Source organism: Carcharhinus amblyrhynchos, chromosome 35 (assembly GCF_965287045.1).
Source record: "Carcharhinus amblyrhynchos chromosome 35, sCarAmb.v2.hapA, whole genome shotgun sequence".
NCBI classification, from domain to species: Eukaryota; Metazoa; Chordata; class Chondrichthyes; order Carcharhiniformes; family Carcharhinidae; genus Carcharhinus; species Carcharhinus amblyrhynchos.
Window position 1 is genome coordinate 13761672 of NC_137358.1, and position 16967 is coordinate 13778638.

The 16967-nt window shown below is 44.5% G+C and overlaps 2 protein-coding genes across 2 annotated transcripts in view; one reads left to right on the forward strand and one right to left on the reverse strand.

The window, feature by feature from the left end:
- sgsm3 (small G protein signaling modulator 3) overlaps nt 1–6241 on the forward strand; it is a 73087-nt gene extending 66846 nt beyond the window's left edge. Inside the window, exon 14 of the mRNA XM_080217355.1 lies at nt 6206–6241. Coding sequence (XP_080073481.1) covers nt 6206–6241 — 36 coding nt within the window. The remainder of the gene's footprint in view (nt 1–6205) is intronic.
- A 2625-nt stretch (nt 6242–8866) lies between these two features.
- Nucleotides 8867–16967, reverse strand: part of LOC145361620 (putative ATP-dependent RNA helicase DDX17) — a 40790-nt gene continuing 32689 nt past the window's right edge. Inside the window, exons 12-13 of the mRNA XM_080217484.1 lie at nt 15298–15531; nt 8867–12857 (exon numbers count right to left, since the gene is read on the reverse strand). Of these exons, the coding sequence (XP_080073610.1) occupies nt 12226–12857; nt 15298–15531 (866 nt within the window). The 3' untranslated portion in view covers nt 8867–12225. The remainder of the gene's footprint in view (nt 12858–15297; nt 15532–16967) is intronic.

Here is a 16967-nt window from a genome sequence, read left to right on the forward strand (position 1 = left end):
ACCCCCAATCCTGACCCCGAACCCTGTTCCTGTCGGACAGTAAACATCCCCTATTCTCGTTGGTGAAATTTCCCTTTAAACCACGTGGACCTACAGTGGCCAAGCATCATGTGACCAAATCTGTCACCCCCCCCACCCTTCCATTCTCCCCCCTCCTTGCCACCATCCTCTCCCCTGCCTCCACCCCCTCCTCTGCCATGGTTTTGGTTAATGAGGGGGAGAGGAGGAGAAATTATTTTCCACGTTGACTTGTTGTTATCTGGAATGTTCCGATGAAGAGCCGGTGGGAGCAGATTCAATGGGAATTTTTAAAAGGGAATTGGAGAATTGAAGGGGGTGAGCGGCGCTCCGGGAAAGAGCAGGAAAATGGGATCAGTTGGATCACTCTGAGAGCTGGCATAGACATAATGCGCCAAATGGCCTGAGTGCTCTCTGATTCTCTGATCTGACTTAGAATTAGGTTGGATTTTTATACCCTTCCTGTCACTGATGTTTGTTCCACTTCCCTGTAAAATAGCCCCCCCCCCGCAACTTCTCTTCTGATTCCTGACCTTTTCCGGGATTAGAATTTTCACTCCGAGCGGATCCCTGCAGCGCAAAGGAGGCCATTTGGCCCATTGAGTCTGCACTGACTCTCCATCAAAGCATCTTACCCAGGCCCGTAACCCCACGCATTTACCATGGCCAATCCTGCGCATCTTTGGAGTGAGGGAGGAAACCCACGCAGACACGAGGGGAGAATGATTCACCCACCTCTCTTCCAAATACTTGCTACACCTTTAAAACCTCCATTTTGATATCAATTTCCCAAGAGACCCTCACTCCTTAACCCTTTCCCTTCTGTGGGAGATGATAGCCCAGTGATATTATTGCTAGATTATTAATCCAGAAACTCAGCTAATGTTCTGGGGACCCGGGTTCGAATCCCACCACGGCAGATGGTGAAATTTGAATTTGATAAAAAGTATCTGGGATTAAGAATCTACTGATGAGCATGAAATGATTGCCGATTGTCAGAAAAACCCATCTGGTTCACTAATGTCCTTTAGGGAAGGAAATCTGCCGTCCTTACCCTGGTCTGGCCTACACTGCAGCCACAGCAATGTGGTTGACTCTCAACTGCCCTCCCAGGGCAACCAGGGATGGGCAATAAATACTGACCCAGTCAGCGACGCCCATGTCCCACGAATGAATAAAATAAACTCACCACCCTGTCAACCCTTCTCCCTCTGAGGGGATGGGTTTTGCGGGGAGTGAGAGGATGAGTTTTGGGAGGATTTGAGGGGTTAAGTTGGGGAAGTGGCTTTGGGGATTTTGTGGTCATTTCCTCATGTGATTCCCCAACCCAGAGCAGGACTCAGGAATTCCCCCCAGTTCAGTTGCTGCCAGGTTGTGGACTGGGTGCAAACACTACGTTTTGTAGAGATTATTCCAGGCCGTTCACACTCTGTTTTATTGCATGTTACTAAAAGTGAGGGGTTTTTTTATTACTCTTCCTGGATGGTTCTTTTGGATTTAATTACATTATCTTAAAAATGAAAATATGTTTTAAAATGAGGAAACGGGCAGAGACTAATCCAGTTCCAGGCTGCAAGGTCACCCATTAGTCGTGATGGTGAGGGTGTAGAATCTGTAGCCGGAGTTGCCAATGTTCCGACTCCAGAACCGACGCACCAGGAGTGACTCCAGGTTCACGCAGATTCTTTCAGAGCTCTGCTGGGGGGGGGGGGGAATAGGGGGACAGAAAAGCCTACAGATGGGCTGAAGGGTCTTTCCTCAGTCACATTATTCTTTGTAAATACAGTTTGATATTTTCAACCCGTGTCTGTAAAATATTCTTTGGATGAGCGGCAAGTAGCGGGAGACCATGTGTGAAGGAAGGGGGAGAATGAGGACAGAGGGGCAGCCAGGGAGGGAAAGGGGGAGTGAGTGAGGTGGAGCAAAAGGGGGAGGGAAGGAAGGAGGGTTAGCAAGGGACGGGAGTAGCAAAGAGGGGTGGAGTGAGGCAAAGGGTAGGACTGAGGAAGGGAGGGGGAGTAAGGGATGGGGGGGGATGAAGCAAACAAGAGAGGGTGCAGGGAGAGTGGGGTGGGTGTGTTCAGGGAGATGGGTGGGTGCAGGGAGATGCGTGCAAGGAGGGGGAGTGCAGGGAGGGGGGTGCAGGGTAGCTGGGTACAGGGAGAGTGGGAGGGTGTGGGGAGGGAGAGGCAGAGAGGGACAAGGAGGGAGGGTGAGTGCAGGTAGGGGTGGCGGCAGGGAAAGAAGAGGGGAGCAGGGTGGGGGTGTGCAGGGGGAGTGGGTGAGTGCAGGGGGAGTGGGTGAGTGCAGGGGGAGTGGGTGAGTGCAGGGGGAGTGGGTGAGTGCAGGGGGAGTGGGTGAGTGCAGGGGGGGTGGGTGAGTGCGGGGGGGAGTGGGTGAGTGCGGGGGGGGGGTGGGTGAGTGCAGGGGGAGTGGGTGAGTGCAAGGAGGGTCTTTAAGGCACTGACAGGATTGGGGATTGATTTCCGCATTGTGCAGGATTCTGGATTGATCTCTCCCAATGACTGGGATTTGTTTCACTTTAGTTCCAAGTTTAAGGACGGTTCCCAGCTCTGGGCCACTCCAAAAATGCTTCCCTTTTCTGATTTATTTTATACTCTCTGTTTGCAACCAGCTGGTTTGATGTATGTTCATTAAATCTGTATAATAAAGGCCTTTTAATCAGAATTGTGTCTGGTTTTGCTGCTAGGATTGGGTTGGTGTCAGAACACTGTCACTGGCTGTTCTAACCCTCACTATCTCGAGTATATTCCCCTCACTGTTTCCCCCCCACACCCCACACTGCTACTCCACCCCTTTCCTGCTCTCTCAATACCCCCTCACTGCTCTTTCTCGCTGCCCTCCCTCTCCTCCACCCCCCCTCCATGTCATACTCACGCAGCCAGCCCTCAATTGCCCAAAATCCCCCCCACATTTCCAGAGATACAAACCCCAATGCTGGTTGTATACTTAGACCCCCCCAGTGAAATTGCCCACAGTTATCAGACACACTGATCTTCCTCACCTGGTCAGCCAGCCTGCATGCACCGAGACCCTGATGTTAGGGTAGGGGTTAATGTGGGATGAGAACAGTGAGTTTATTTATTAGTGTCACAATTAGGCTTGCATTAACACTGAGATGAAGTTAAGTTTGAACATCCCTAATCGCCACACTCCAGAGGTTTCCAGCAAGGGCTGCACTAATAAAACCCCACCTGCTTAGAAATCTGATTTGGATCTGAAAACCTTCAGGTTAATTGATAATTGGCAAGATTGACATAACGCCCATATCCCAAACCTGAGCTATGCACCTTTCTCACTTACTGACTGGAAGCGATATTTATGTAGCAGTTTATGTTACCTCCCATGTATACATCTCCATTGTAGTGTGAGGTCACTGATTCACAGATAACACACACCAGCCAGAATTCTCTGGCCACACACCTCAAAACTGTAACATCCTGCCCAAAGATCATTGGACCTTTGCAGGGTCCAACCCCCTCCCCCTTACACTTCCTGTGGTGAGTGGGAGGGAGAATCTCAGCCACAATGTCTGAGGGTGAGGGGGTTGTTCTCAATTACAAACGCTGGATGTCCTGGGGGTGGGGAGGTCTAGGGGAGCTGGAGCAGTACAGGAGGCAATGTCCTACATTCTTGGAAAAGGTCATGGACGCAACGAATGACGTGAAGAGTTTAAGCCAAGATCATCAGGATCAGAAGCTATGCTTCTCAGCCATCCCCCATCCCCACTCCATCCCTTACCACCCACCAGTCCCAGAGGAGAATGGGATAGAGGTCAGGGCACCAACACAGAGACCAGCTCTATGTGGAACAGAGAAACTGGGGTAGAAGATGACTCCTTCCAACGGAACATGGGAGCCAGCAGCAGGACAGGGTGACAGATTTGTTTTGATGTAGAGATGTCAGATGAGGTTTTGGCAGGATGAATGTTCAGAAAGTGACTGAGGGGCTTTAGACACCCTGCCTAAAGGCTGAGGGGTTATAGGTGAAGGGTTGGAGGAATTGGCCTTAGTACTGAATGTCTTGAGTCAGAGAACCCCCCCTGCTTTTCATTAGAGAGAGAGGAGAGACTGCCCATTCCATCCAGCAATAATGTTGTGCAGTGTCTGAAAACTGAGGTTCTTGTTTCCATTGGAGCTGATGCAATTGCTGTGGGCAGCAATGGACTCCTCAGCAGAAAGGAGATTTTAGTATATCCAATTTCCAGCAATCTCTCGAGAGAAAAACCTGAGCGGATATCAAGTTGCAATGTAACCAACACGGGAGCAGCAAACTATTGGCCTCTCCCTAGATGGCAGCTATACCTCATCACGCAACTACTGAAGCCCGCTCTGAGAGGTAGGACCGTGACAGTACACAGCCTCCTGAGGGGATTCCAGGAGAAGACCCACCATACCTGCTGGTGCCATCTTTGGGATTCCTCTTGATAGAAACACTGGAGTGACCAGGAGCACATCTAGAATAGCGACTGATGGTTAAACTCCAAAGCGAACGGGTCCAGATTTGTAAGTGCCATTGGCTGTTTTTCATTTTAGTTTTAGCTCTAGATAAATTATGATGAAAGGAATTGGGTAATGCTGGGAATCAGTGACATAGGAACAGGAGGAGGCCATTCAGCCCCTCAACCTCAATCAATCAGATTACTGTGACCTAACTCCACATCCAGTACTAAATTTCAATTAGAAAAAACTCTTAAATCTCAAACATTATATTAACAGTTTTTTTTAATCTATTCATGGGACACGAACGTTGCTGGCTGGCCAGCATTTATTGTCCATCCTTAGTTGCTCGAGGGCAGTTGAGAGTCAATTAACTGCATTGCTGTGGCTCTGGAGTTACATGTAAGCCAGACCAGGTAAAGACAGCACATTTCCTTCCCTAAAGGACACTAATGAACCAGATGGGTTTTTTTTCCAACAATTGACAACGGTTTCATGATCAGCAGTAGATTTCTTAATTCCAGAATTTTTTTATTGAATTTAAGTTCCACCAGCTGCCGTGGCAGGATTCAAACCCTGGTGCCAGAACATGAGTTTCAGGATTAAAAATCTAAGAATAATATCACAAGGCCATGGATGACACCTGACTGACCTTGAATTAACACCCATTTGCAAATCAGAGTGCCAACCTTTATGAGTAGAAGGGTTTCCTAATTAGACTTCTGTAAAATCTGGCATTAATTTTCATGCCTATTATTCTGAGATCTCCAACCAGAGGAAATAGTTTCTTTCCATTTGTTCCCCTGCATATCATGAAGATTCCAATGTCCACTTCTTTGTCCTTGCTGTGTAGCCTGGGCATTGAGTAAGAGTTGATCCAAACAGGATGAAGTACAGCAGGTTAATAAAAGCAAAATACTGTGGCTGCTGGAAATCCGAAACTAAAACAGAAAACGCTGGATAAACTCAACAAGTCTGGCAGCTTCTGTGGAGAAAGTAACAGGGTCAATGTTTCAAGTCCATATGACAACTTCTGCAGAACTGAAGAGGTAGGAATGTAATGAATTACATAGTAGGAAAGAGCAAAGGCAAGATTAACAAAGATGCCATGGACATAAGACAAAGAGGGTGTTAATTGTGCAATTAACTTCTACCAACTTCTACGTCTTGACAGAACGAAACCTTGATCCAATGACACGGAATCAAAGACCTGAGGAGGTTTCCTTCTGTGCTGCAGCCTTTGTGTGGTCAGAGCAGCTAATGAGATGCTCTAGATGACAATCTTCCTGTTTCCACTGCTATTGAGGACTTGCTTTGCCAGCAACCACCCACCCCCCCGAACCCCCCACCTTCCGCTGAATATTTCCCCAATTCCTATCCAGAATTCCCAATCCTTGATAAATCATGAGTCCCTCCATACATTTCAAGCATGATAGCAACCTTCCAGTCGCTCGTTATTTCAACTCAGCATCTTGCTCTCGTGCCCACATGTCCATCCATGACCTGCTGCAATGTCCATTGGAGCCTATCACAAACTGGAAGAAAAACTTCTGATTCAGCAAGTTACAGTCTTCTGGACTCAACATTGAGTTCAACAACTTAAGACTGAACTTTCCCCTCCAACTGGGTGTCCAGTTTCTTTGGCTTGCCCCAACACAACACACCTCCACATGGCCACTTGCTCCTTGTTCAGTTTTACTCCCACTAAGCACTTACCTCTTTTGTAGACAAAAACGTCAACAATCAACAAAAGACTTGAATAAGGCACTCATTGAGTGTTAAAATGGGCAGCGTGGGCTTGTAGGGCCAAAGGGCCTGTTTCCTGTGCTGTTCTTTGTTCTTCTATTAACATATCCTTCTACCTTTTGCCACTGTTAACACTCCCCTCCCTTAAATCCAGGAAAGGAATAGAAAAAGGTACCTTAAACAGTCTGCCTCACCTCTCCCGTCCACAGGGCTCACCTTTTGCGGTAGAAATACACAAGTGTCACAACTGATAACAGTTGGAACTTGAAACTTGGGACTCACCTCCAGGTGAATGCCCAGTGTCACACTGCATTAATCATCCCAGAACTTCAATGATGTGTCATTGACAATGCTGACCTGAATGAAACCCAGTGAGCTGCAGGACAGCTCACAAGACTTCTAAGACAGCCAGGTTTTCTTCTGGAAAGCCACATCAGCAGAAAGCAGAGCTCAGAGCCGAATCAAGAATAAAACACTGAACCAGCTTCATGAGTTCCCTCTGGAAGAAATGAGCGACTCATTGCTCTTCACCACACACTGACCAATTTGCCAGCGTATGTAGAGTTTGGACATCATGACAAAACCAAGGAAGATTCCTACCCCAAACTTGACCAAGTTATCCATTGGGTTCCAAAGGAGGACAGACTTGTTCTTCTGAGAGTCCAATGCCATTGTTGGAAGAGATTTCAATCTCCAGAATGGAAATATTGGCAGGGAAAGAATTAGGAATTTCAACTTTTTGAATGATGGAATCCCTACAATGTAGGAGGCCATTCAGCCCATTACATGTGAACAAACAATCCTACACAGGTCCTATCCCTGTAACCCCACTTATTTACTCTGTTAATCTCCCTGACACTAAGGGGCAATTTAGCATGGTCAAGCAACCTAACCCACATATCTGTGGAGCGTGGGAGGAAACCAAACCTACATAGGGAGAACGTGCAAACTCCACACACACAGTGGCCTGAGGCCAGAATTGAACCTGGGTCCCTAGCACTGTGAGGCAGCAGTGCTAACCACTGTGCTGCCTTATCAAATGCAAAGAACATGACATCATCATCACCAATACCCTATTCCGTCAGAAGAACAGTACAATGCATCCTTGCAACACTCACAGTCCGAGCACACTGGCACCTGATCAATTACTTGTTCAAAAGACAAGTGCAACCATCTTCAGCTATCAGTGCCGAATGGATGATCCATTTTGACCTTCTCCCGAGGTCCCCAGCATCAAAGATTGAGGTGTTCAGCCAATTTGACTCACTCCACACAAAGAAACATCTCAATACACTGGACACAGCAAAGGCCACATACTTTTGACAACATCCATTTATAGTACTGAAGGTTTGCTCAAGAACTAGCTATCCATTAGCTACACTGTTCCAGTACAGCTGCAAAAATGGCATCCACCCAACATGGGAATTGCCTCAGTCTGTCAGTCTACAAAAAGGACAAATCCATATCTGACTAATTACTGTCATATCTGCTTTCAAATCTTCAGCAAAGTGACAGAACAAGCCACTTGTTCAGCAATAGCTTGCTCATTGATACGCGAATTTTGGTTTCACCAGGGCCAGACCTCACTACATTGACAAGATGGGCCATTAATACTAAGGCAGTATTTTCACTAAGTAATGCATCAAGGAACCCCAGTAAAATTGAAACCAAATGAAATGGCGAGTGAAGAACTCTCCAGTTTGTTGATGGATCTGATTGTTGGACGTCCATTATCTCAGCATTGTTACAGTTCCTCAGGGTAGAATCCGAGGACCAAAAATCTTCACTGGCTTCATCAATTGCTTTTCCTCCATCATAAGGTCAAGAGGAAAGCACATTGACACGAGTGCAAATTCCACTACCATTCTTAACTTCTCAGAATGGAGCAACCCATGCCTGCATCAAAACCTGGCCAATGGCAGAGCTAATTCAATTTCAGCTTGATGTCAATGACAATCTTCAACAAGAAAATCTAAACCATCTTTAAACATTTGATATCATTACCATCACTGAATTCCCCATCAACATCGCATAGGCAGGTGGAGGAGTTAACGTTGACCTACAATTTGCACGTTCTGTGAGTTTCTTTCTTCCCGGTGCCTTGGTTTCCCCCAAAGGTGTGTGAGCTAAGGTCATTGGCTATGCTAAACTGCCTCTAAGTGTCAATTAGCAGAGTTAAGTATATGGGGTTACAATAGGGCTTGGGTGGTTGTCAGTGCAGGCTCAATGAGCTGAGTGGCCTCCTTGTGCATTGTAGGGATTCTATGATCTCGGAACTCTGTGACCAGTAACCCACCTCTTCACTCTCCATAATTTGTCCACAATCAACAGGACAAATGTCAGGAATTTGATGGAATGACCTCCAGTTGCTTGAAAGTGCAGTGCCAACAGCAGCATTTTTCGCACTAATTTGAAACGCTCATCTCCTTAAGACAACGATCAACATTTCTAAACATTCCAGCTCGTCATCTACCAGCAAGCCCCCTCAGAATCATCTCATTCCTCTGAGTCCAGGCAAGAAGTATTATGTGACTACTCAGCCACGATTATCTAAACACTCAGTGACCCTCATAACTTTTTCCCATTCTTCAAAGGCATGATAATTCTTTTGTTTACATTTAATTTTAGACTACAGCCATTCCTTTGGTAAATATCTCTTTATTACTGGAATTGCAAAATACAAGAAAACCAGTACAGTATCAAAATAGCACATTAATAAGACTGACACTGGGTACAACCTCACAAGGTGAAATCTTTCACATACAAGGAAAAATTACAAAGACTTGCTTAGACTGCTGCAATTCTTCACCAGTTGCAGGATTCTCAGTTTAAAGAGCAGTCATAGGTTAGGGTGCAATAAATCTCTAGATTTAAAAGACTGACAGGCCAACAGTACGTAACGACTTTCAGTCACTCAGAGCAAGCTGCAATATGAAAGTTATTTTGTACCACTGTTAAATCCTGCAAGTAGGGAAAAAATCTGCATCAGAACACCTAAAGCATTTAAAAGAAGAAAATGTGGAAGTCAAAGTTATCCGATGGTTGTCACTATCTGCTTGTCCAATCACCCAGCTCTTTCTTTGCTGAGTGTAATGTATGGCCCCATAATAGACAAAAATTACCACTGAGGGTTGGAGCATAGGGTGTCAGGTAATGTTAATGGTTGCAATGTCAGATTTCAAAATTCTGCATCCAGGCTGCACATAATTACATCCATAATGTTGTATAAAATGATCTGAGCCAGAACTCAAAAATGCTGGTGTTATAAGGTTTTTAACCTGTAGATTGGTTGTAAAAATAAACCAGGTAAAGGGGCAAATACATTGCAGAAGATCACACCAGTTCACTGAGAGACCTGACATTTGCATTGAGGGGCTAGTTAATGACTGGTAGTAGTCTCACCCTCATGCTGACAACCTGTTCTAATTGGAAAGACTAGGGTCCAGTTGCCTGAGAACATGTCTTCAAAATGTTGTTGGCATCATGACTGCCAGTTCTCTCTCTCTCACACTGACAGGCTGAGAGAGGTTCGATGCAGGTTTGCTCACGTGAAATTACATATTAACTACCCTCACTGCCCCTCCTTCTGCTTCATTATTCCCCAAATTAGAAATGTCAAAAGGGAGCCTCTTTATGCCAAATGTAAATTTTGCAAAACTGAAGCACGTGCATGCTTGGCAGTCTTATCACGGGTGCTGGTAACCTGCTGATGCCACCAGTAGGCGAAAGGCACATTTCAGGAACTAAATTTCATCTCCCATCAGGACAGTCGTACTCGCATTTGAATCAATATGCTTACAACATGCATTGCAGTATCAAAACAAAACAGATTCACAGTAAGCAAATGGCAGAGTTCAAGTTTTATTAACAGGAATGACGTTACTGATTGAATGCAGAACAATGCACGCATTGGAGAGACGGTAAAGGTCATTCAAATTACATCAAAACAGGTTGGCTGCAGAACATAGCATTAGAGCCGACGGCAACCGCAAAGATTTCCCCTCTTCAGGACAAACATTTTGGTTGGTCTCATTTCAGTTCTAAATCTTGGTTTTGCATTAATGATGGGTTTTATGATAGGACATTTGGACCTACAAGGGAAATTTAAGAAAGTAGGCTTGAAGCTTTACCACACGATCTGAAAGCTGACAATTCTATCAACGGAACCGCCAAAAGATGGTGGTTTCAGATTTTAAAATTAGCTGCTATATAATCCATACAATGCCTCAAGAGAAGAAAATGGACTTTTCTGTATGTTAAATGAGTTCATTTCTGAAACACCTACCTTTAACGATACTTCCAGCACTCAAAATATTTGAAAAAAACCTACCAGCAGCATGAACGCTTAGCAATATATATATATAAAAAAAACTGGCCAGTCATTAAGAGGGAAAATGGTCAAATTAACCTCAAAAGCAATATAACAGGAACAACACGCTGCTGCAATGTATGGAAAAATTACTCAACAGAGCAATGGTCTGACATATCAGAATGCACTCAACAATGCTGCAGTTCTGGTCACCTGTTGGTTAACCTATAGCAACTATTGAAGGATAACTCTCCTCTTTGCTGTCGAGCAATATTCCTCTTAAGACAGCGGAAGGAGAGAGAGTAACAAGCTGGTGACTATAAGAACATAGTTGAGTAACAGTTCCAGTACTTCAGCTTGTTAACAATATTAAACCATCAGAAATCAATTCTAAAATACTTCAACAGAACCTGAGTTAAACACTGACATGAGTCAGACCTCACTGCTTGCACCATGGGACATTACTGCAAAATGACTATCCATTTCTTAAAAGGCTTAGCATCTTTGTGCTAACTCAACAGATGGTGAAGAGTTGGGAAGAGTCAATTCACTCTCACTGTTCAAGAATCTACTTTTGACTTGTTTTACTGAGAAGCTGTTCCCATTTCTCAATTTTATTGCTTATTCCAAGTATCAATTTAATTAAGACTACTTCATAAAAACAGAAAACATACTCAAGAACAAGGGAGCCAAAACTTGGCTCTTTCAGTAAGTCTTCATTGCCTAAACTGGATGTCACGGGCATCACTATTCCTCACCTTCACGTCAGACTGAGAACCATGTTAATACCTCTTTCTGAATGGACTCCCCCCACCAAACTTTCCCCAGAATGTTCAGAATTTTCAGAAGCAGATTGTTGTGTTCACTATTCTGCCTTAAGTTACATATAGAATCCAAAGGATGTTCTAAAAATGATTTTTAGTCTTTCACAGATGCCCAAGAGCAGCTCAAGTTTAAACACAAATAAAAAGTTTTCACTGAAAGAGACTCAAAGTAAAAGTGGCATTAAGTAGAAAGGATTTTTGATGGTTTGGTTGAGTTACTAAAAAAAATTGATAATTTGACTCAACATTCTCTCTCGTCACATTTTAACCAGTTATTGCATTTGCACTGGAAACTGTTGCTATCACAAAGTGAAAAGGGCCATGACTTTCTGGCTTGGGGTTACGGTCAAATTATAGGATCGGCAGACATTCTGATAAAAATACATGACGAGAACTTAGAGACACCAACCTACCTTTTAAAAGATGCACTGAAAAATGGAACAAGCTGGTTTTAAAATTATTCAGGAGAGTGGTTGAACCAAGGGCACTACAGGAGTTCAAACGCTTACTTGGAGATAAGCAGGGATCAAGGTTCAAGCAGTGACCAATGATCTGCCTCCACTGCACTGAGTGATCAGCAGGTTAGTTCTGTGCCATGATTTGCAAGCATTAACACACAACCTACATCTCAATGAGATTTACGGTAGGTGTCAGTAGTAAAATTTTAACAGAACAGCCCAGGTTTGATCATGTGGATCAGCGTCAGAAAGATTGCTTCTTGCCTCTCACTATAATGGTAATAAAGTCAAGGTGGATGCAATTGTATAATTTACTCATCCTTTCTAAACTTTACTCTTCAGTAGAAAATGGAGTTGATGCCTAGGTCTTTTAAACAGGAAAATAAAGTGTAAATTTTACAAAAGTGAAATTATTTTCGGGTTGATCCCTGTGAAGTAGGTGGTGGTGGAGGTGGTGGTGCATACTGATAGGCCCCTTGGGACATGTAACCCAACAATGAGCTGCTCTGCGTATATGTCTGAGACATCAGTGGCTGTGGTTGTTGTCCCAGCCCATTCTGCCTGTACTGTGCTGAGGTCTGTGGGGGCCGCCCTGTACTAGCAGAGGTCGAAGCACTATAGCTACTTGAACCGTAAGCTGCAGTTTGAGCAGTACTGCCATACCCAGAGGCTCCATAAGTGCCCGCCACACTTGAACTTTGATAGCTACCTGGTTTTCCAAATCCTGCTTGAGATGCAGCTCCATATGTGCTTGGGTTCGTACCCCCATACAGCCCACTTTGGGTAAAGTTTGGGTATTGGACTGACTGCTGACCATACACAGAGCTTCCATAACTGCTAGCCTGTGGAGATCGGAAACTCTGCTTACTCAATGGACCGCTGCCATCTCGGGAATCTCTCTGCCCCCCAAACCTGCCCCCATCTCCCCTGTCCCTGCGGTCCCCATCCAGGTCTCGGAAATTCCGGCTGCGGCCTCTGTCTCGATCATCTCTGTACATGGTATTGGGGTTGGAGCCAGTAGGCCGGTAACGGGATCGGCCTCCTAGAGGGGGGGGAAAACAGAGGCAAGTTTAGTGAAGGTCTCATAATTAAAATGTACTGCTGCACATCACAGTCACACTGGATGAATCACCCTCACTGGAGTCTGGTGCTGCATTAAATACCAGAATTGACCCCACGCCACTCAAATTTACTACTAAGCCAAAAAGATAAATTTGCTCCTCCCCTGCCCACCTACTCAATTCACTCTCTCAGGTCACACACAATCAGTTCAGGCGAGAGCAGGTGACTGGTTTCCAGGCTTCTGTACATGCTGCTATTCAACATGTACGAGTATGATCTGGTGCCAGTAGCCTGTTGCTTTCTCCTCACTCAGTGAGGAACCTTAGACTCTACATGTGCAGAGAATTACAAGTGTGCTCTATCCCTCTGCAGTACAGCACACAAGAGTGAGTTCTGCCCCTTTACCTTAAACACAAAACATAAGATTATTCAGCTATTCCTGTAATCAAATTGCCAAAAACAAGTTTCAAATCCAAATTCAACGGTCAAACTGAGCAACAGGAACATGCAATATTAGGTAATTAAATATTCACTTCTAAAATTAGGGAACCAATGTTTCAAGCGGTTTTATCCAAGAACACTCCATCTGTTTCTCGAAGTTATTTAATCTGTTTCCAATACATTATGTCAAATCACTGGTCAATAACCTCTCCCTCAATGTCAATAAAATGAAGGCAATATCATCAGCTTCAGAAGTGCAGTGGAGGATGTGCCTCTGTCTACATCAATGGGGGTGAAGTAGAAATGGTCAAGAGGTTCAGGTTGCTAGGCGTCCAGATAACCAACAACCTGTCCTGCTCCCTCCATGCAGACACTATAGTTAAGCCTACCAAGGCCTCCACTTAATGGGGGGGGAACCAGCACGATAGCACAGTGGTTCACAGCTTTAGGGATCTGGGTTCAATTCCCGGCTTGGGTCACTGTCAGTGTGGAGTTTGCACATTCTCTTCGTGTCTGTGTGGGTTTCCTACGGATGCTCCAGTTTCCTCCCACAGTCCAAAGGCGTGCGGGTTAGGTTGATTGGCCACGCTAAAAATATTGCCCTTAGTGTCCTGAGATGCATGAGAGGGATTAGTGGGTAAATATATAGGAATATGGGGGTAGGGCCTGGGTGGGATTGTGGCCAGTGCAAACTCCATGAGCCGAATGGCCTCTTTCTGTAATGAAGGGTTTCTATGATTCTATGAGACTAAGGAAATGTAGCATGTCCACTACAACTCTCACCAACTTCTACAGATGCACCATATAAAGCATTATTTGCAGCTGTAACACAACTCCTGCTCTGACCAAGATCACAAAAAACGAGGGGTCATGAACGAAGCGCAGTCCATCACTCAGACCAGCCCCCCCATCCGTTGACTCTGTCTACGCTTCCCGCTGCCTCGGAAAAGCAGCCAACATAATCAAGGACCCCATGCACCCCATACATTCTCTCTTTCATCTTCTTCCATCAGGAAAAAGATACAAAAGTCTGAGATCATGTACCAACCAACTCAAGAACAGCTTCTTCCCTGCTGCCATCAGACTTTTGAATGGACCTACCCGGCTCAAAATTGATCTTTTTCTACACCCTAGCTATAACTGTAACACTACATTCTGCACTCCGTTTCCTTCTCTATGAACTGTATGCCTTGTCTGCATAACAAACAATACTTTTCACTGTATGTTAATACATGTAACAACAATAAATCATTTTGAACACCTCTATTAAATTGTCCCTTAACCTTTTGCCACCCAAAGAGAATAATCCCATCTTCTCTTGTCTAGGTAACGCATGGCCCACATCCCAATATCATTCTGGTAAATTGCCTTCCCACCCTATCCCAAGGCCTTGAGATCTTTTCTGAAGTGCAGTACACAGAATCAATCACAACACTCTCGGTCAGGGCTATCCAAACTGGGTTCCAAGCTCTAAATTTCAAAAATGTTGTCAAAAATTAGCAGCCAGTTAACTGTGAAACTGGTATCTGGCTCCAGCTGATTGACAACGGCTTACCTTCTCTGCCACTCATTTGCCTATTTGGCTAAACTGCTACAGACAGAGAAATGAAGGCACTGAGCGACGAGCACATGGTTTTCACATTCTGTAGTAAATGATTTAGAAGATCTGAAAGAGGAAAACACTAAATATGCAAGGTAGTTTTATTTAAGGCAGATGCATAGATGCCTATTAAAGGCAGCCACGCAAGCGTCTTTTAAAAACTGATTGATGATTCTTAAATGGAGGTACCAACGTTCTGTATTTGCTCCCCATTCTCTTAACTGCCTCAGCAACAAGAAACGTACGTGGAATGTGACAAGTTCTATTGATTTCCAGTTCACTACAGAGAGTTGCACCATCTTGTGTTTCAGGGATAAACTATGAACAACGCTTTACCCAATGAAGTGTCCCATCAGTAGAATAACAAGAATTCAGTTACCTCTTCCGCCTCCTCTTCCATGATCAACAAGCTGTAGGAGTTTTGGGTTAATGGCTTGGTTAGCCTCCTCCAGCACTTTGATCAATTCCCTAGCCTGTTTCACGTTGCCTGGTGTGAAGAAGGTGTAGGCTGTGCCTTTGTTAGTGCTACGCGCTGTACGGCCAATACGATGAACGTAGTCCTCAGAGGAATTGGGATAGTCGTAATTGATGACAAATTTGATGTCTTCCACATCTGTAAAAGCAGAATTGCAGTGTGGTGTGGAGAGGAGGGGAATGTGCCAGATTGAAGCAGCACGAACAGCACACCACAACAGCCAGGCAGAAAAAGAATAGTTAGAATAAAATTCCATTACAAGCAACCTTCACACTTCATGCTACTATACTGTAGTGGGTCCCCATCACATGCAGAGTTTTTAAACCCACACCATGCTTTGAAGCAACAATTTCACATACCAAACAGCAGAACACTCTGCGCACAAACATAAAATACCTTACTAACACTCTCAGTTGAGCAGATCCACTGCTCTATAAACTGGAAAAACACTGAATTCTCAAATACTTCATCCCAGAACAGAAACTATTTGCTTGAGCCTGGCAAGTACTGTTCCTCTTTAGTTAAGTTGTAGACTTAGAGACTTTATAATTGGACAAGCTAGATACAATATAATGAAGTTTCTGACGCTTTCAGCATTTCCAAATCCTCTTTCACTAGATTTATCTCTGAAAGGAGGCTGCGCACAAATCTGGCTGAACTAAGAAAAGGTCTCGCTGGGTTAGCAAATGATAATATGGTTTTACATCAACAGAAACTGCTGGAATTTAAAGTTCTTTAGGCTCTGATCACTGCCTAGGTTTTAAAAATTCAAGCAGCAATTCTAACAAAAATCTGTGAAAACACCGAGCTTTCAAAGCCTCGAACCATAACAGTGACTGATCCTTCTAAATGGTGACAAGCAGATAGATTCCACAACAGTATATGGAACATGATGCACCTTGCCTCAATGTTTCTGATGTTGGGCGTTTGGTGAAAGCTCTTACAATTGTACTACTTTGCATCTCAGTTTCCTGTATAAAGGAAATAAAACAGCAACAAATGCCCTCTAGGGACCAATGAAGTCGCAGAACCTGTATGGCAGGATGTATTTCATAACTGATACTTACTGGGCTTGAATACCCTGCTCATCCCCGCATTATTTCAACTTCCTGAAATCTCCATTTAAAATTCAAGTTTATGAGCTTCAGGAGTAAATTTATAACCTGCCACTAACAACCTACATCTTCAATCAAAACTATCTTGCTTCAAACACTGTCTACAACTCAAAACCTTGCAGCCAGTGGATGTAAGTTGCTTCCCTGCTGAGGCCAAATGTGCTCAGACCTTTACTTTGGGTGGGTGGGTGGGTGGGTTGGGGGCAGGGGGTGGAGGGAAATTGCTAGGCAAAAAATCCATTAGACAAACTTACAGTTACTGCCTTGCCCCACACCAAATTCTGTCTATGATGTGGTTTATTTTAAAGATTAAAGGAGCACTCCTTCAGATGAGGTTTCCCTCCTATTTAGCAACACAGAGAAAAACTCTGGGTACTAAATGTCACACCATGTACAGCACACATGGACCCCCCACCCCCTCCCTGACACCACACTAACATTAAGTAATAACAGGCACAG